This window comes from Plectropomus leopardus, chromosome 7 (genome assembly GCF_008729295.1).
Source record: "Plectropomus leopardus isolate mb chromosome 7, YSFRI_Pleo_2.0, whole genome shotgun sequence".
NCBI lineage: Eukaryota > Metazoa > Chordata > Actinopteri > Perciformes > Serranidae > Plectropomus > Plectropomus leopardus.
In genome coordinates, this window is record NC_056469.1 from 25,857,943 (window position 1) to 25,878,821 (window position 20,879).

General features: G+C 37.6%; 2 protein-coding genes across 2 annotated transcripts; both read right to left on the reverse strand.

Moving 5' to 3' along the window:
• Positions 1-1,208: 1,208 nt before the first annotated feature.
• Positions 1,209-6,553, reverse strand: rpl18 (ribosomal protein L18). The gene is made up of 8 exons (XM_042489584.1): positions 6,543-6,553; positions 6,164-6,308; positions 5,405-5,491; positions 5,140-5,247; positions 4,200-4,298; positions 3,843-3,966; positions 2,757-2,826; positions 1,209-1,340 (listed from the first exon to the last, which is right to left on the reverse strand). Exons 1-8 carry the CDS (start codon positions 6,551-6,553, stop codon positions 1,265-1,267), a joined length of 720 nt encoding a protein of 239 aa, XP_042345518.1. The 3' UTR covers positions 1,209-1,264.
• A 951-nt stretch (positions 6,554-7,504) lies between these two features.
• si:ch211-120k19.1 (uncharacterized protein LOC563199 homolog) lies at positions 7,505-10,526 on the reverse strand. The gene is made up of 4 exons (XM_042489132.1): positions 10,170-10,526; positions 7,918-7,971; positions 7,801-7,830; positions 7,505-7,674 (listed from the first exon to the last, which is right to left on the reverse strand). Exons 1-4 carry the CDS (start codon positions 10,524-10,526, stop codon positions 7,555-7,557), a joined length of 561 nt encoding a protein of 186 aa, XP_042345066.1. The 3' UTR covers positions 7,505-7,554.
• Positions 10,527-20,879: the final 10,353 nt, after the last annotated feature.

The window sequence follows — 20,879 nt, forward strand, 5'->3', positions numbered from 1 at the left end:
TGTTGAGTGACTCTGGGGTATTTTGGGCAAGTTTCGGATAGCTTATCCTTTAAACCCAAGAGAAATCTTACAGTAGAGGCCCTTAAAAACTCAAAAACAACGCTAAAAGCTTGTTTAATCACCCTGGTGATATAAAGTAACCATTAAACTTTACCGATGATATCCACCTAACGTTAGCTAGCAACATGACAGGCTATTAGCTAACTCAACAACTCAACTGTAGTTTAACAGTTAAAGCAAACCAAAACCGTAGAGCCGTTTTCATAAACGTCGTAGCCTTTATGGTAACTACAAAGTGGCGAAAATGGTCAAAAGTTACGAATCATAACGTTAAATCAAGGTGATAGCAAACGCTAGCTAGTGTTGTGGATACAGTAGCTACTGTAAACTGCTGCTGACAAGCGCAACTCAACGTTGTCAGTTAGCAGCGGTTAGCAGTGTACTACTCAAGTTAAAGCTAACTTAGAGCACTATTAAAACGTATATACTTACTATTCTTGCTAAAACGAGTAGAAATTTCTTCGGAAGAAGTGAAAAGCTACAATTTGACATACTGCGTCTAATTTATTGATTGGTTTAATGAGGCATCCAAGTTAGCGCAGATAACGGTGGATGACATCGTTAGCTAACGTGCGATTTGACTCCATCCACCCGGAGTGACAATAACATTTTTAACTTTTAAAGAGTTGTATGTTACCAGCAGCTGCCTAAACGAAGCCAGCTTAAAAATGTAATATAAAAGCAAAACAACCAGATTTACCTCATCTTGTCTCCCCCTCATGACGACAGATAGTCGCTTGCTGTGAAAACTGTGGCTCGGTGCAGGAAGTGTCTGGAGACGCAGCAACAGCAGCTTTGAGCGGCAGAGAGGAAGTCCAATGGCGATAAGGAAAACATTGCAACACCCACCGACATTCTCCAATCATTGACAGACCAACACTTCCTGGCCAAGTCATTTTCCCCCCCTGGCTAAATCATTATCAATATTGATCAAACGATCCTTGACCTTTAATTTACCTCAAAACCTCAGTGAGGGCTGGAAATGTAAATATGGGGTTGCAAGTGGGGCAAAAATTTGTAAGTGTTATGTTTTAGCTCTATCCTTTGTTTTCCTTTGAGCCATCTTTACTTAAAATATGTTACCCCAGTAAAATGTGTGACATTTGTTTGTGTGTCAGCAGTTCAAATAAAACGCAAAAGTCAACTCGTTTTGTACAGTCGATCTTTTATTTGTATCAGATTGCATGGAAAACAAAGACACAGACTAGTTCTTGTAGCCACGGCTGGCTCTGCGACCACGGGCTCTCTCGAACTTCCTGCCCTTGGAGCGGATGTAGGGCCTGGAGGAGAGAATGAGTAGGTTAGTATAAAATGTTGACGTCACACACCCAACATTCATATAACACAGCTATACATCTCATTTATCATGGCAATTTCCTCAACATCAATGCTGCCCTACACATGACAACAAAGCTGACCTATCAGCTGAATTGGTTTTTAGAGTCGTTATTTAACTCTATGTCCCAGATAATCAAAGATTAAACTTTGACAAAGCACTGATTTTAACTCTCACATAATGGAGCTTAATCTTGGTTTCTTGTATTCAAAACTTCTAGTTTCATCTAATTTTCTTTTCATTGAGGAACACTTGCACTTTTCCCTTTGCTATGGCACAATATAGATTGCTGTTCTTGTAATCAAAGCTGTCACACAGAGGAAAATGGTGACTTTTATTCCTGTTTTTTTCAATATACACACAGGCTGCATATTCAATCAGCCAGACACTGCAGGCCTTTTACACAAAGGACATCGCTACCTGTCACAAAAGAAACCCACAGGTGTACATTTTAAAATCAGTGGTGACTGAAATTAATTTAACTACTTCCATTTCAAGATTCTATTATTATTAAATAATAATTATCACAGCTTCAGTAATTGTTTATGTTGCTCCTGGGCTTTTCTACTGAAGCAAGTCAAGCAGTCTGCTGCGAAAACACCCAGTACTTCCAAAATTAACAAATCTGCCCTCCTCTGCAAACCACAGCAAGTACAACATGATTTAGACTGAGAGCAAAATAACTTTACGATGCACTGTGTCGTCTTGCTGGACTACCATAATTCAACAGCAATCATTTCAACAGGTTTTTCCTAACAATTGTACCAAGTTTATGGCAGATCTTGGCCTGGTCCTGTGCTGACAAACACTTATGAAACCAATTTAAGATTCACATTAGTAACACCTGTGCTTCTCTCTCTATGAAAGCCTGATTACCATATTCCTCTGAATATTAAACCAACAGGGAAAGATATCGTTGCCCAAGAAATTCAAGATGTGATCGAATCATTTTAAGTTACCTTTTTATCAAATTGAATCAGTTATTTAAATTATACATTATTTTCAGTGTTGTCTATGTGGTAGATGAATATCTACTATGAATAATGCACTAAAACAAACGCTGGATGTAACCATGTTGACCAAAATATCAGACAACCCAATCAACCAGGCCAAGATGGAGCGAGACAATAGTGTGATAGAAAAAGCCAGCTGCAGAGTCAGATGGACAATGCTGAATGTATAATAACATTGTGTCCAACTGTCAAACCCCACTTTTTTCCAGTTCTACCCATTTGCATAAGAAAACTAGTCTTCTATTTGGCCCAATTTGGTCGCCTGACAGTGGTTGGATTATTGTGACGGCCCGACTTAAACGTTGTTTTGTTTAACAACAGTTTCAACACATCAACTGTACACATACTTGGTGTGGCTGTGAGGAGTTCCAGGAGCTTTTCCAAAGTGCCTGTACACCTCTCTGCCTTTACGAGGTCCTGAGGAGCAAACAAGCGTTTGAGATTAAAAACAAATACAAATGATAAACATCTCAAAAAAACAATACAAGCAAAGAGCATTCCCACACATTTAATTCTAAAAACATATAATTAATTGATATAAATTGATAGAATTAAATGCGGTCTTAGCCATTTTTTTATATCTTGCCTCATGAGACAACCACATGGATGTCCGGACTGAACACTATATTTAACAGGGAACCCATAATGTGTGCACTTCCTTTAGCTCACTGCTGAATTTTTTTCGATATTTGTTGACAAGAAAAAACCCAGTTTGACAGCTGAGAATGCAATAGTCGGAGCACAGAGCAGACTTCCCTTCTTCTATTGCAAAGATCGCTGTGGGCTAACAGCAAATATACTGAAAACCAGTGCTGAAATATTTTTTCCCACAAAACACAAACCAGCACTTGATGTCGTAGTTTTTAGCATTTGGTAACACTTTCACGTTAAAGATCAGCCTGACATACAAAGCATAACATTGGGACATTTGGGTCTCTAAAGCCTGACAAATTCAAGCGAAAAGTGCTGAACAAATGAAACAAAAAGCTTACACAAGATTATGTGCGAGTCTGGGCAAACAATCAGGTCAGAATACAGATAAAAACCGGCTGTCCTACTTCATGCAGTGTGCTTATCATATTATTATAGCATTGAAAAACAGCCCAAGTTTCCACACAAGTGCCTCTTGAAGCAACTTAAACATGAAAGTTTGAAGCTACAATAGACATTTCGACTAAAGGCAGCTCTCAACTTTTCAGGCAAAGAAAAAATATATATTTGATATTTCATCCTAGAAGACACCAGTCTGAAACACTTAGAAGTACCATGAGCCCTAATGACTCACCTGACTATGCTATATTTGTTATTAATGTGAGCTTAATTTGTAGACCACCTTGAAGTTTTACGTTCCCTCAGCACCAGCGGCACAATAATTACTTAAATAATCTACTACAACTGCAATATGATTTTAACATAACTGCATGTTTAGTTACCTGACAGCAGCACTGTGCCCTGTCCTTTGGGAGCAGCCAAAGCCAGCTGGTCAAAGGTCATCACCTGACCGCCTGCCTTCAGGATCCTGCGGCGGGCACCATCGGTGACCCTCAGAGCGCAGATCTATGGGACAACAAACAGGACATGAGGACCATCTCGAGAGAGTCAGACAGCTAGGGCTGGGACGACGCATCGACGTGCAGTTCTTGCATTGACGTATTTTTTGCGTCGCCGCGTCGTCCCAGCCTTACAGACAGCATTACACTGCAGAGGGAAGATCCTCTGTGGACTGAACAGAATAATTATACAGAAAAAACACAGTGCAATAGATCGATCTTCTATAAAGGAGGTGTTACCTTGAGCTTGGGGATATCCTGAATCCTGACATCATCAGTGACGGATCCCACAACAACAGCGATTCTGTTCTCACGGCCGGGCATCTTCATCTTACGGATCTGGTTTCAATGGAAGCAAAGTCAGACATTCAGCACACAAAATCACATCTCTGAACTACTGACAAACAGGACTCATACACATTCAACAACAGTCTTCTCTGGCATTCAAGTTTTTATGAGACTGATGATAAAGCCGTGATATGATCCAAACAGTGTGGCTTCATTGCATGGATAACATGATGTCTTCAATTACATTAAATTTGATCCCCAACTGACCTTATTTCATATTATTTCACAAGGTTAGAGATGCAATGATGAACAGAGCCAAATTGGAATAAGCAGTGACAGAAGTCCACACTAATTTGTGAACCCAATCTGAACCACATCGTGAAAGTCAGAGCCACTAGACAGCAGAACAAGCCACATGAAAACAACTTTTTCTGAACTAAGCTGTCTTTTATCTCAATTTTAAATTTTGGATACCACACTGCACAAAACTCTAAATGGTATGAGATCAGTGTTACATGAGGTCACAAGGTCAGGGATACTGTGACACTATTCAATCATCTATTTTGGTACACTGGATGAAACAAATCTTGATTACACAATGACTTCAGGTACTGAATTAAACTGATGCAGAACCACTGAATTATATTTACTGACAAAAAAACAGCAAACCAGAAAACGCATCTGGTGTTGATCTTGCATTTTATTTTATATCTACACTTATCCATGTAGATGAGTGCAGACAGATGCAGACACTGATCTAAAAACACGTTCAAGTCTGAACCACCACTATAAAGGTTATATATTACAACTGGCTAAAACAGTAAACACATCTAATAAGAGCAAAAAGAACAACAACCACTGACAGACAGGATGACAGACAACTGACACTGACCAGGCGGGAGATGGAGATGGGAGGCCTGTTGGTCCTGCTCATGAAGAGCCTCCTCAGGACGACCTTGTTGAAGGGAGCATTAGAGCGACGGGCCAGGAACCGGTACAACTGTAACAACCCAGAAAGACGGTCAGGAAAATTAAATATGATTGGATTGATTGGTAGTGATGCTGTATAAGCTGTACACTAACATATTAAAGCAACAGTAACATTTACTACCATTGTTGGTATTATTGCAACAAGTATAGAGAAATATATCTTTTACCTTAACCAAGAGCCTCAGGTAGATATCCTGGCTCTTTGGCTCTTTCCTGTGCACCTTACGGTCCTTGTTGTGTCTGATATCGACTCCCTTAAAAAAGTAAACAAACACATTATTAATATATCAAAAGGTAAATTATTAACAAGCAGCTCGTCTAGTAAACCCTCAGTACTTTCTAACACTAATGACAGCCAGGATCCAGTGCTCAGTTTAAGTTGTACATTCAAGTCTACGATACCTAAAACACAATAAACACAAAATTTAACTACAGACAGAACGTACATTCTGATTAAGATGATTTATGTCCCTTTATTATACTCAACAAGCAGCTCATCATGCAGCGTTAGCACGGGCCGGTTCACACGTTGACACTCCACAGCTAACTGCTATCATTAGCGGTACAACAGACGAGTTTACGCTTTAAATACAGCCGAGTTTGACATTTGGGGACACACGTTAACTTTGGGGAAATATCAATTATATTTTTCCATAATATTCCGCATCCAGAAACACTTTTAAAGCTCGTTTCTGATCAACATCAAGGAGTAAAGCGGCTGTCTGAACAGCACTGCATCGGATTCAAAGAGGGTTAGCTACTATCATTTACGTTGTCTAATAACACCAAATCATGACATGACTGTAACGCAAACTGTGTTTAGAACCGGTAAATGTTGTCACACACAACATGAGATGCTTTAATTCAGAGGATGACCGTGGATAGTGAAGCTATCATGTTTTACATTTTCTGTTAGCGGCACCTACCATCTTGGGCTCAGAGCGAAAAGGGAAAAGGAAGAGCGGAGGTCTCGCGATAAACACTGAGCTGAAATCTCGGGTCTCTGATTGGTTACAGAGCACGCGCTTCCTGTCAAAACAAGCGCGAGGACTCAAGGTGGCGCCTCCAGTGCTGGAGACAGAGAAAGGCTTTTTTATTTCATCTGATGATTTTGATTTTTAATGTATGAATTTAAACCGTGAGTTATGACTGAATTAAAAAACAAAAAAAAAGCACATATTATAAATCTTATAACTAAGCCTACATATGCTTATGCTGGCTGAGTTTCATATAAATTAATGCAAATTCCCCAATAAAACGCTTTGTTTTCTTTTCATTATAAATTTAATCTGAGCTGAAGCCTACTTTTTGACCATTACAATTAATATTTTATTAGTGAGAAAGTTGTCAATTTTGAAAATGAGTAATGTACTTTTTTTAATTTTTTTTTTTTTAGTTATTATTCTTTCAAATATTTGTGTATTTTGAATGAGTGTGTGTGTGTGTGTGTGTGTGTGTGTGTGTCCTGTGGAGAATGAAAAGCTTGCTGGCAAGATCAGTGGACAAGCAGAGGATATGTATATAATTTTAATATGTATTCATTATTTTCTATACATGTTCATGACTATTATTATTGTCATTATTATTATTATTATTATTGTCATTATCATTATTATTATTATTATTATTACCATTTCCCACTCTAATAATTTACTATCCCAAATAAATCAAATAAAAGATTTTCAAAAACCATTATTACAATAAATAACATGTTGTAATACACATCCATTAACAGTTTAGTAAATATTAAATGCAAATTGTTCATAACACAATTAGCAGAGAACTGCCAAAAAAGGTGAAGTCCAGGTTCACCTTAAAAAGAGTTATTTGCATTATTATGCAATTTTAATCTTGAATAAAACCTTTAAAATAAAAATAAAAAACAACAAAGAAAAACATTTGAACAACACTTTTTTTCCTTCTTCTTCTTTTTTTTGAAACATTTATTGGTTAAAAAAATCAAAGCATCATCAGTTATTCCACTATGACACACTTAAACAGTGAGGCAGTTACAGTACATGAGGATTTAACAGGGTATTTGTTCTCTGTTTTCTCAGAGGAAAAGATTACACCAACATGAATAACTGAGGGATTAAACTCTGTTGCATCACTATAATTCACATTTGGATACAGTTTTCTGTTGAAAACAAGAAACTCCTCACAGCTGTACAAAAGCTCATGTGGGCGAATCAGCTGATTCAGATGTGACCTTTATGTTATTTGAGAATCTTCCTTTTTTCTTGAGTTCTGCCCTTAAATGAGCCCTTTCTGATGTCACAGTCAGTCAGTAGAAAAAGTTGCATCATGGAGTCAAAGTTTATTCCAGTTTGTTGCCGCGCTGCTGTCTGAGGTGACACAGGAAGATGGTGAAAGTGAGAGCAATGCCTCCCACGAACGCTGTCCGAGCCACAGGGGGGACGAAGGCAAAGTTCACAGCCTGAGATGACGGAGGAAATAAAAGATGCGTCATTAGACATCTGTGTTTTTAGTGAATGTGTACACGTCTGTGACTCTGTAGCCGGGAAGTGACCGATGATGGGATGAATACAAGACAACATCTCACCTGCATCGTTGACCAATATATGACTCCAGTCTAAAGAAAGAAACAGAAGACATAAATATTTATTACATGGCATTTTAGTAATTAATAATAGTCTAATGAGGTCAGTCGTATGTTTACCTTATAAGATGTCCAGAATTTCTGTCTCCAGTCTTCAAGCGGATCATCTTTTTTCTAGGAAACTTAAACCTAAAAGGGAGAGATGGTTGGTAAATGTTTGACTGATTCTTTCATGGATCCATCACTAGAAACATGGATGGATTACTGAATGGGTCTACTGAGCACAGGCCCCGGGGCCTAAAAGTGTAAGGGCTCCCCTTGGCCTTCACCGACTCAAATTAACACGTACAGACTAGAAAAAGACTCAAAAAGATTGAGAAGAGATGCAAAGAAACTGCAGAGAGACACAGAATGACTACAAAAAGGAAAACAACCAGAAACAGACACAAAAAAACTACAAAGAGACACAAATACAAAACGACCAAAAACCAAACAAACCAAAAAACAAACTCTTAGAGACTCCAAATGTCCTGAAGGATATACAAACAACTACAAAACAACAAACTAAACAACCCCAAATAGAAACAAAAATGTATGGCAAAGACACATAAAACCACAAAAGATGCACAATGACTACAAAGAGATGCATCACAACGTCTGTGTGTCCTGCTCCTATGTAGGAGAGGTGGTGCGGCCCTTGCATATTGTTTCATAATCCGCCCACGATTAGAAACATTGTTTTATCTGGACAAGCATCATTCAAACCCATTTTATTTCAAATATTAGTTGAGATTCCAGGGCTTTATTTATTAATAGGCAGAACGTATTTGCACCAAAGTGTCCATTGCTAATATGGCTATTTACACGCCAGGTGTACATTAACTGCAACAGATCTAACCGAAAATAATCAGTTAATTAAGTCTAGAAATAACAGTTAATTGTTGACAATGTCCTTCATGGTGATGCGGTTTGTGGGTGTAGTTTGTTAGAAAGAAAATAGTCCCTACAAGCACAACAAGGTCTGTGGATTATCTTGACTTACCGGGTCATGATTTCTGGAAAAAAACATTGCTGTTGTTTTTTTTAGCTTTGAGCACAACAAGCCGAGTGCCAGAGGACAGACATCTCTACAGCCGATATCTCCTGACTGATAAACAGCACTACAGGTAAGAGGAAACATGCATGCATTTAACCCTCTGAAACCTGAGAAAATTGGTTTAATTTCTTTTGAAAGCATGGGGGGAAATGCTATGAGAAACATAACAAGAATTGTCCCACAAATTGCAAATAAATAAATGGATAAATAAATAAATAGATAAAAAAGGTGACAAGGAAATAACCTGAAATTAGCTGGAGGTGATTATTAGATATTATTTTTAAAAAAAAAAAGAAAATCCAGGAACGATACCTGACCCTTATTGTTCGTTCTGCCCCCACAGAACCGTTGGCTCCTTTATACATGTTATGTGGTAATGTCCAGGGGTTCTTCATTTTTGGGGTATAGTTATAGATACCATTGCAGAATTAACAGGGTTGAATTTACCATTTAACCCTGCTGTGAAGCTTTTAAACGATGATTCCCACCTCTCCCTGACGGACAGAACACCCAAAATTTGGCTGGCAGGCCTGACTGCAGCTGAAAAGCTAAACTTCAGCGTTGGAAACCTCCTCATGATTTGTCAAGCACTCGTTGGCTTTGGACGCTTTTGGACATTTCATACCTGGAACTGTCATCAGCAAGCACAGTTTCAATGTGGACAAATTTGATATCAAATTTGAAAGATCTTCTATCTAAATAAGAAAGGCCTGACTATGTAGATATTACTCTTATGTGGGGTTTGGTGAAAGGGTTGTGGTGTGGGTTTGTGGGGCTTGGGTTAAAAAATCAAATGTACCCAGCAATCAGTTGACTTCGGTTACATGTTTATGTTGTAATAAAAAAAAATAAATGAGAAAAAAAAAAGAAAATCCAGAAAATACAAATCTTATAATTAGATATTTAAAATCATATTACAGTTTAAAATTGTTTTTTTGTTGTTTTTTTTTTTTTTTTAGCATTTTCTTAGGGTCATTGTCTTGTTTGCTTATATTTTTACTTTTCTTTTTTGTTTCTAATTTTAGGTATTATCTTGCAACTTCTTACTAATTTCTTGCTATTTTTTTGGTCATTTGCATATTGCCTTCTTCCCATGTTTTTGAAAGAATTCAATCCAGTTTGCTCAGGTTTCAAAGGGTTTTAGACACAACGAGGAGTTTGTATATTATACCAGCTGATATAATAAAATAAATGTGGTTAATAAAATAATAAATATAGCTATTTTTATTATTATTATTTAAAAAAATTTTTTTTTTTTTTTTTGAGAATACATGACTTGAATACGCTCTGAAACAAACTCACCAATGTAAAAGGCGCTGATGGTGAGAGGAGCTGCGATCAGCTGATCCACCACAACTTTCCCCGTCACTGCCTTCACTCCGCCTCCAGGCAGCATCCTCTCCAGCCCTCGCAACCAGTGGTAGTTGAAGTTGGCATGGAAACAGAGGCCTACGGTCGCCACTCGAGCCGTCTGACCCCAGTCGATGCCAGCTGAGTCCTCTGATGAGGATGAAGTGCGTTTCCCGCCCAGCACGCTCTGCTGTATGAGGTCAGCGGAGGCAAACAGCGTTGTGTATCCCAGGACGTTACTGATGTACGGATGAGCCTTGAACGCAGCCCAGACCCGATTCATGTTGACAAATCTGAGACAGAGACATTTAATTTGTGATAAAGCAACTGACTGCTTTACTATATGGCATTTGTTAACCATTTAAGACCCAAGCAAACTGGCTTGATTTCTTGCAAAAACATGGGCAGATGGAAAAGAGAAATGTAAGAGGAAATCACCCAAATATTAGCAAGAAATCAGTTTTAAAGAAAGTAAAAAGTACAAGATAATTACCTGAAAATTAGCCAAAAGGTTTTGAGGAAAGGAAACAAAAGAAAAGGAAAAAGGAAAGTAAAATCAAACAAACAAGTAAATGACATGAAAAAAAGTGCTAAATAACAACAACAACAACAACAACAACAATAATAATAATAATAATAATAATAATAATAACCATAGTTTTTTCTGGACATTTTTTATGAGCTTATTTTAAATATTTTTTTCTAAATCTGCTTTCTTTCTTCTTAAACTTGCAGAACATTTCTTGTCAGATTCCTTATATAACCTTTTTCCCTATTTTTTCAAGAAATCAGACCACTCTGCTCAGATTTTTTATTTTAAAAAGAGGCAGATATTATAAGTTAATAATATTTTTTTAAAAACACAGAAAATGTCCAGAAAACTATCTTTATAATTATAAACAATCATTATAAACTATTTCATCTATATTTATTTATTTTATTTTTTTTGTCACCCTTTTTATTTTATGTTTTAAAGCTTTTTTTCCTTTTTTTGTATTAAACCTCTAACTCGTATCTTTTAACTTCTTCTGTTGATGAAAGAAATCAAGCCAATTTGCTCAGATTTCAAAGGGTTAAATTGCTTGTGAAAGGCATCTGAGTGCAGCACAAGAGAAGTGATGTCAATTCATATTCAGGTTAAGTGATGATGGCTTTTAAATACACGTTCAACTTAAACATGTTATTAAAGAAATGATTTACGATGACCAAAATCCCATTAAAAAAATGTATCACTCACCAACAGTGATCTAAATGGCAAATCAAAAATTATAATTGCTCTGTTCTAAATGCTGGCTTTTACCCAAGAAGCGATCAAACCTACCTTTCAGCGTAGCTCTTCTCTCTCTCTGCTTTTATTTCCAAAGTCAAAGAGACACAAAGCTCTTTTCTGATTGGTTGTGTTGGACGAAGAGGAGGAGGAGCTGAGATTTCTCACGGGTCAAAGTTCTGCCACTGTCGCAGTGAACGTGTGATAAGAGCTTTATCAGCCCGCTGGAGAAGAATCTGAGAAAACAGCACATGTGAAGGATGTTAGAGAAGTGACAGACAGCAACAGTCTGCAGCAGAACTGGCTGAAGCTTCATTAGCACAGTAGTTGAGTCCATTGCATGTGTTGTTTTTATGCCCTCTTCTACCTTTTTATTTACTCGACTCATTTTACCAAACGTTCATGTACGTAGACCAGTAAATGTGACTTACCACAGATTTTTCTCACTTGTTGAAGTCTTGAAGTTGAACCTACAGTACACAGTTAGCTGTGCAGCCATCTGGTCAGACGCACATGTGGTGTCACTATAAATAGATGCCACTCCTGCAGCAAGGCTTCCTCTGCTTTGAGTTTCAGGACATAATATGCACAAAAGTTTCATTTTCTTAGAGTGAAGAAGGAATTCAGGTTGAGTTTTTGCCTTTAAAGAGGCCAGAAAAGTGATTGTGATAAAGTGTCTGAATGAAAGGCCCAGAAAACAGTTACATAAAGAATATTAAAAGATTTGTGTTACACAATACATTAAAGCTAACCAAACTAAAGCACGCGCATGTAGATGCAGCAGCCTGTAGCTCCTCATATCCTTGCTACTTTTTTGTTATATTTTGCTATATCTTTCTATTTTGTCGACACCATGACCCCTTCTGCTGAAGCACGACTTTTCTATGATAGAGAAGCACTTATCAACTTCAGGAAAAGTTGTGTGGGGTTTGGACTGAATGTAGCAGACTGCGAGAGGATCCCCACAAACAGCATTCGCCAAGCAGCCAGTCAGACCAGAAAGGAGAGAAACGAAACCAAAAGCGCCTTACAAAGAGAGCCGGCATCAGGGCGAGGCTGACCCAACTTGGACCGAGAGCTGTTTCTCTACCAAGCCGTCTTCTGGCTAATGTCCGGTCAAAGGACAATAAAGTGGATGAGATCAGATTGAGGCTGACTCAGCAATCGGAAATCTGGGACTGCTTTGCGCACATGTTCACAGAGACATGGTTAACCCCTAACATCCCGGATCAAGCTGTTGATGCAGTGGATGGAATGACCTTGTTGGGAGCCGAAAGGACACAAGACTCCGATGCAAATTCAAAAACTACACAGCAGGAAATGAATGATTTCATCAGCAGCAACTGGATTGAACTTTTCATAGTAGCTGCAATTAACTCATACTTCAACTCCAAACGTAGCAGGATCAAGGACAAATGTAATTTCCTTTTTCAAACTTTGTTTAAAAAATGACCAATAAATCTACCTTCTACCTTCTACTGGAAGAACTGACAGTCTGTGGTGATCTGGTGGCAAATTTTTCTCAAGTTTTGTGGAGATACACTCAACAAAAGCAACTCTGTGACGACGTAAACGCAACTACATTTCCTCCTTGGCTGGTTCCTTCTTATCTTTCTACATACATGTGTGAAAACCAAAATCAATACGGCCTGTGCTCAAATGCTGAAAGGAAAAAACAAACATGAAATGAGTCTTTGCAAAAACACGCGCCTCTCCTCCACCTGCTGCCATAGATATGTAAAACTGTGTTTGTGGAAGTTGTGCTATTGAATTGCAAAGGTCAATTAAAGCCACTAGCAACTATCTGATCTCTTCCCTCTGAGAATGTGATAATTAGGACCAGAGATTAAGCTGATCTATTAAGAGCTTTTTAACTGCCTCAACTGGTGCGTTTGTGTCTCCCGGTGTTTAACAAGCTGCCTTTAGTGTGTTCACAATGGAGACGCGAGCCCACAGCTCCACGAGCGGTTGACTTCTCAGATAATTGCCTCTTTCTTTTCAGAGCCTCTCATCATGTCTCACTTCCTCTCCCTCTGTGAATCTGTCAAGTTTTTTTCTATTCATGCTGCTGGAAAAAAAGAGAGGGGGGGATTTGTGCATTTGCATTGAACGTTTGTGTCACTTGACTTAATTTGCGCACAGAGACACACAATACACGCAAAGACGTACAGCAACAATTAAATGACCACACCTCTCTGTCTGAGGCAGCCCGCCTCTGTCAGGACGAGTCCTCAGTGCAGTTTGTAGAAGACACGGAGACACACAGCAACCTGACGAGGAATAAGGTAAACATTATTTTATTACATTTATTTTTCTGAACTGGATTGAACACATCTAAAAACAATGCACAGTAGTTACTTTTCATTTCTTATTTATCAATCCTCGACTGTAACACTAATGAAAGGCAGTGTGATGAGAAGTATTCTATTACTTTAGTAAAAGCAACGGTAAAAGCAATAGTACCAACATGTAAAAATACTCAGTTGCATGTAAAAGTCCTACAATGAGAATATAAAGTAAAAAACAAATTTGTTTTAGAGGTAAAATGTATGCAAAGTCTAATTGTTTCATGTTTTCTTTGTGATTTTTCTATCCAATGTTTTTGGTTGTTGTAGTGCTTTGACTTTTTTTTAATTTCCTCTTAATATGTTTATGGCATGTAGTATCAAACACCAGAGCAAACTTATTTTAATTTACTTAGTAATACATTTTTATTGTGATTCTAAAATAGTAACTACAGCTGTTAAATAAATATCATAAACTAAAAAGTAGAATATTTCACTCTGGAATTTAGCACTTTAACCCTTAGGGACTGTTTGGCACATTTTATGTGCTTTTCATATTAATTTTATTTATTTATTTTTATTTTTTGATAATTTTGAGTTCATGCACATGGCATACATTTTGGCAAGGTTGTATATTTTTGTTTAATCTTGAAATTTCCAGCTTAGCTCCTACAATAAGTCTAAAATACACCGTGTTAACAAAATTGTTACATTAATACTGTTAAGTGCAAACAATGCACCACTGAAACCCAATCAAACTGCATTTTTTTTATTATTTCTGGGTGTCATTCTGGACTGTTGTTGCAAATCATTGACATATTGCAGGATGTGATAATAAAGAAAAAAAATTTTTTTTTCTTCTAAAAACATAGCGGCATCATAACAAAAATTTGGCATTTAAAGGGTTAAAATTCCAGAAATTAATGAATATTTGAGAATAATGATTAGGACTGATGTTGGTTAAAAAATAAGTAAATGAAAAGAGAAAATAATATTAATGTATAATATTTTTTAAAGCTTGATTTTGAATAGTGCGTTTTGTGGAGCAAAAGTCGCAAAAATGGTAAATTCTACAGGATTGTCTGAGACTCATTTTTGGCACATCTTGTGTGGTTAAAATGCTTCAGATGAGTAACATCAATAAAATGCATGATAAATGTTATCATTATTATTGTTACAGTCAAATGCTTTGAAGAGACAGTTACTAACATGATCTGATTTCAAAACAGTATTTGTATTTCTCACCTTTTCAGTCCTCTCATGTCTCCATGTCCCTGCGTCTCTCTCTTTTTAAGCCATGCGACCGTCCATCTCTGTGAGTCTCGAGCCCGGGTTGGAGCGAGGGGTCCCGTGGGGTCGTGACCTCTACACCTTTGTAACTTCAGCAGCAGGTCACATGATGAGGACTCTTCAAAAACCCCGGAAGAACCGACCGTCGAAACGCCAGGTCAACCATCGCCGCTTCCTGCACAACATGATCCAGAGGTGTGTGCGAGCAGCAGAAAGGCGCTGATGTTCACTGAGAGCAAAATGTTAAACAGAAAAACAAAAAACAAGTTCACAGCATTATGTTTGCTTTTTCAGATTTTTTTGGGACACTGGATACATAGTACGGAAGCAGAGAGCGGCTCTGCTTACAATTATTTTTGTAAAATTTCTAAAATTCACAAGTTAATTATCTCGTTATCTCCGTAAAATAAGTTCTGTTATTTCAACATAAGGAGATAATCAGATCAGATCAGGTTCGGTCAAATAAACACTTTCTTCATAATTATCATGTGATTGCACTTTCTCATAAATTATCTTATTTTGAGAAATCAACCTTTTGTTTTACATAGAATCAGTCAGTAATCGTAAATTAACCTGTTATGACAAGCAAACAAAACGATTTATTCTCAATGTGAAATATATTACATTTAAAAAAAATAATTGCAAGCAGGGCCGCTCTTGACTTCCGTACATTTCACCTCTTCAGGCGTCTTAAAATCCTTCAGATTAGAAAATCTGATCAGAAGAATCACTCTAATCACAGCTCCTTGCCTAATGGCTCACGAGTTTACATATCTTCATTTTAAATTCTGATATTTTGGGAAATATGCTGCTTCATATTTTTGCCAAAAGTTAGAGAAGAGACCCCAGAAAGTCTGTGATTGTTCAATATTTCATCTTTCTCCTCGTCTGTTTCTCTCAACAGACAGTTTGCAGACATAGAAGCAGCAAACCATCGGCTGGCATCTACTCTTTATTTTAGGGAGGATGAAAAAAACTCTGCGCCATCACAGAAGCCAAAGACATTTGAGCAGTCAGGCAGCCCATCCAAAGACAGTCAGTCAAGGAATGACATCTCTGTCGGCTCACAGGAAACTGAAATCAGCAAAAGGAAGCAGCCAGACTCGGGACATCTTTGTAAACAAGTCCCTAAATCACAGCGGACCACCTGCACTGACCCAAAGAATGACCAGAGCAGTGAGAGACGGGGAGAAGAGACAGAGATTAGAAATAGAAAACTGGTTGAATTCACATCTTTGAGCTCCTTAAAAGTGCCTCAGTTTGGGGCAAAGCTCTTTCAAACTGAGTGCTACGATCCTGAAAGTCAGCTGAAGTCGACCAGCCACCTTGCAGAAGACTCAACTCAACAGGATTTCATCCATTTTGGCCAAAATGTGGACATCTCTCCTCCTTTCTCTCCGGATCTCTCTCCGCTGTCTCTGGACTCGTGTGACTTCTCGATCCAGATGTTAACAGATGTCTCAGCCTGCGCGCAGAAGAGCATCGCTGACATCTCAGAGACTCAGTGGACGGATATTATGGATCTTTTCAGCAGTAAGGATTTAGGAGGCTGCTTGGATGTAGACCCTTATTTTGAAAGTATCTGTGCATGCCAAGGCGACGACGAGCAGGAGGTCTTTGCAGGAGGTAGTTTCAGCAGCAGGTCTGAGGTGCAGGATATTCACGGTGACACAGGTGAGCTCAGATTTGAGTACAGATGTCATGGAGGGCAAGGACTGACCTCAAACCAGGCCCTGAGACAAACTGAAAACGCTGCAGAGACACAGTTTAACAGGTTTAAGTCAAACCATGAGACAGACATCATCCAAAACCAGCTCCAAACATCCAGCAGCTACAACTACAACTCCTCAGAACTGCACACGTACCAGCATCCTCCGGAGCAGAGCTCCTGCATGCTGGGTAACGGAGAAATTATCCGAAATTTTACACCATTTGAGGGCGTCGCTCAATATTTCTCGGTCCCACTTCATAATACCGAGGACCGTCCCATACCGACACCGCCGCAGGAGGACGACTGGCTGTTCACTGATATTTTAAAGGACAGGAAGTCACCAAACTGCTAGTTAAACATGCTTTTTATCGAGGTTTGTTACTTCTGTGACAAAGAAGAGCAAGAGCAAGAACAAAACAGCTTTTTTTAATTCAAAGCATAACATGGGACATTTTTAGCCATTTATACTTGTTGCAGCAAATTATATCTGGAGGTGTCTTTTGCATGTTATCCTTGATTTGAATGCATTTTTAAAAACTGTTGTTTTTAGCTTAGAAAGCTCGGGATGTGCTGTGAAAGTTAAAAAAATTGGTTAAATCTCAAGCAATTTGTCTGGTCATTTATGACATTTTGGATGTCTTACTGAACTGATGAACAGCTGGCTACATACACGGAGGACAAGTTTTTTGTTTTTGAGATATATTTATTTATAAATGTACCTAACTATTAATTAACTATTTTTTGTTGTATATTTTCTGCCATGAATATTACAATTACTGAACATATTGTATTCAGTAATGTTCAGTAAAATTTATTTATTTATTATTTATTTATTTTTGAAATGTTTTATTTTTGCAAAAAAAGCAAGTTATTTCTTTAGTTTTTTTTCTTGTTTCTATTTCCACCCAAATATTTCCTTTTTTACAAATCTATTTATTGGTAACTTACAGACCACAAGCTCCTAATAAATGGAGGTGCACAATGCAAAGATATTCTTGTATAATTATAATTATACTTAAGACATATAAACGACAGCTAAAAGACAGTCTGTTTTTTATTCACTGACAACGTCATGCTCAGTTGTTTATTATCATTATTAGTATTATTATTCTGTATTGTGTGTGTAGCAGCACTATTAATGTACTCAATTGTCTTAATTTGTTTTTCTTTTGTTTTTAAAGTTAGCTTGCTGCAAAGGATCTGAACTGATGGTAATGATTTACTATCAATAAAAAAATGCGTTGCTTGCAATTCAACCAGATATTTAAAATATGTTTTTAAATTCAAACCTTTTTCACTGACGGTAAATAACATACATACCCATACACAATTACATTCTCAACCTAACTTTTAAATGCTCCCTTTTTGCACCAAACCCTTTATTTACATATGTTTAAGCCTCTAACTGCTACTTTAGCAGTGTATTTCTCAATCTGTGTATTGCTTAAAGTGGTATTATTATTATTATTATTATTATTATTATTATAAACATTAAAGTTTAAAATGGTGACAATGTTGTGTGTGTAAGTATCAGTGATGGAGGACGTATTCAGATTCTTAGTAAAAGTAGCAATCTGAAATAAAAAAAAAATCCTGCATTGTAAATGTCACGCAAGTACATAAATATTAATGACGAAATGTACTCAAAGAATCAAGTAAAAGTACTCTTAATGCAGAATAAAATGGCCTCTGTGAGTGTTATTATATTACAGTGCATACTGCAGTGTGTTAATTGATTAAAATTACTGACATTAATATCATAGTAGCATTTTACAGTTGTAGCTGGTTGAGGTAGAGCTAATTTAGATTTTTTGGGGGCTTTTTTCCTTTATTTGATAAGACAGCTATGACGTTGAAGAGGGGGGAGACAGGGGATGACGTGTAGCAGCGGCCTGTGGGTGGCATATACTGTGTAGTAGTTTAATGTACAAAAATTCAGTTTGAATTTACAAAAATGCATGCAAATACATGTTATAAACTGATGATAGCTTTTATGTAAAATCAGATAAATGTGGTGCAAAGTACAATATTTCCATCTAAAATGCAGAGTGGAAACATGAAGTAGCATAAAATAGAAATACTCAAGCAAAGTATCTCCAGTACAGAGTAAATGTGCCCAAAGAAACACACAGAAACACAAAAAGGTCAAAACCAACGACATATATTAAAGTTAACCCCAGTCAGATGTTTTATAATTACAGCATCATTAACAAAAAAAAAAGGCTAAAATAATAAAACACATTTTTTCCAAAATGTTTCAAGTTCCACAGTAGCCATAAAGAAACACAGAGAGAAAAGTAACACCTCAGAGAAGCACCGGCCTCGTCTCTTGCTACGGGCGAACAGAACCGTTCTCGTTCCAGCAGCTCGATCCACGCGTCTGCAGATTTTGGTCTATAAGGGCGAGAACTAAGTTGCCGTGTTTAGATGCTGATACGACATTCTGAGATCACGACGTTTAGGTGAACAGTTCAGAGTGATGCATCGTGATGACGTGACGTCAGCTCATTTGGCTTAATGCTTAATGTCGGCCTCATTGAGATAAATCACAGCCTGACAGCAGACAGGATGTTCTGACAACGTCCGACGGCGTTTATCTCCACTGGTCATGTGTAAAGTGCAGCGTTTACACAATATCTTATTAAAAATAAAAAATAAAACACAGCTTCACACTCAAATCGCATATTGCTAAAATAAAAGAATTGTAAATACAGAAAATATAAAACAAAAAAAACCCCAAAAACCCTTTGATAGGGCGTTAAATATATGTCGTCAGTTGTCAAACTGTTGATCTTTCTTCACCGGTCACTGACTGTGAATCGTGGTGAACCTGGCGTGACAAAATAAAAACATGTCTGATGGAGACGGGACAGTAGCACGCTTATTGTTCTGGTTTTGCAGCGGTTAGATTTGCATTGCTGTTTCCTTAAAATATACACCTGTTCGTTTAAAAGAGAAGGAAGAAGAAGGGAGCAGTGATGGCGACCCTGATAACCGACAGTGTCTGTACCGGTCCTGTGAGTGATCAACGGTAAACACCAACGGGATCAATAATTCGACATTTAGTTTATATACAACCAGAATAAAAAGAAAACATTCAGAGCAACATTTGTGATTTATCTTTATCTTTCTTTAGCTCCAATTAAAAGGAAAAATACCGGTGACATTCTTTATAATTTAAAGGAATAGTTCTGCATTTGTAGAAAAACACTTATTCACTTTTTTAATAGAGTTAGATTAGAAAATAAATATCATTTTCATGTCTGTAGGTAAACATACAGCTGGATAACCGTTAGATCACTTTAACACGAGGACCGGAAGCAGCTCACCTGGCTCTGTCTGAACAAAACAAACCTGCCAGCTTCTCTGTCTACACGTGTACCGACGTCTTTGTGAACGGATATTTACCGCTAATTTTGGCTTCTCGTCCAAACAGAGTTTTAGGTGACTAGCTTGCACACTTAACTACCATTACGACGAGGTAGACTAACGCTGGCGATTATAATTTTTGCCTTCTAGTGTGGACGGAGATATTTTGTAAAATAAGGGTTTTGTGGACAGAGTTATTTTTTAAAAAGGGGAAAAAATTGCCTGATATCAGACAAAACTGTGAACTCTTTACAAACTCAGTGAAGTGGGCGGATTCAGTTTGTATAGACAGGGCGCCTAACGCTTTATTTTGTTTATTCAGACTGTAGAAAAACACAAAGTGTAAAAGATAGCGCTTTTAAGAGGCCTGTTGGTGGATTTTGTCACATTTGAACAGAACCAGGTTAGCTGTTTCCCTCCGTTCCCACTCTCTATGCTAAACTAAGCTAAGCTAAGCTAAGCTAATCTAAGCTAAGCTAAACTGCTGCTGACCATAGCGTCATGTTTACCGTATAGCTGCAAAAGTCACGTCTATCTTCTCATCTAACTCTGCAAGAAAGCGAATAAGCATTTATCCCAAAATGTTTAACCACTTCTTTAAACATTATCTGTATCTATGTCCAACTCCTAGACATAACATTACTTCCTGGACGGCCTTAAGCGCTACGACAGGCAAACGGGTGCTGAAGGAGGTCATGAACAAAAATAAAATAA

What these genes read in the sequence shown, in the direction of transcription:
- rpl18 (XM_042489584.1), bottom strand. An exon ending in CCATCTCCATCTCCCGCCTG is followed by an intron (nt 4,299 to 5,139) that starts GTCAGTGTCAGT and finishes CATTGAAACCAG; the next exon opens with ATCCGTAAGATGAAGATGCC. An exon ending in AGGATATCCCCAAGCTCAAG is followed by an intron (nt 3,967 to 4,199) that starts GTAACACCTCCT and finishes GTTGTCCCATAG; the next exon opens with ATCTGCGCTCTGAGGGTCAC.
- si:ch211-120k19.1 (XM_042489132.1), bottom strand. Translation starts at nt 10,526, where the DNA reads ATGAATCGGGTCTGGGCTGCGTTCAAGGCTCATCCGTACATCAGTAAC. An exon ending in AATTCTGGACATCTTATAAG is followed by an intron (nt 7,831 to 7,917) that starts GTAAACATACGA and finishes TTCTTTCTTTAG; the next exon opens with ACTGGAGTCATATATTGGTC. An exon ending in TATATTGGTCAACGATGCAG is followed by an intron (nt 7,675 to 7,800) that starts GTGAGATGTTGT and finishes CCGTCATCTCAG; the next exon opens with GCTGTGAACTTTGCCTTCGT.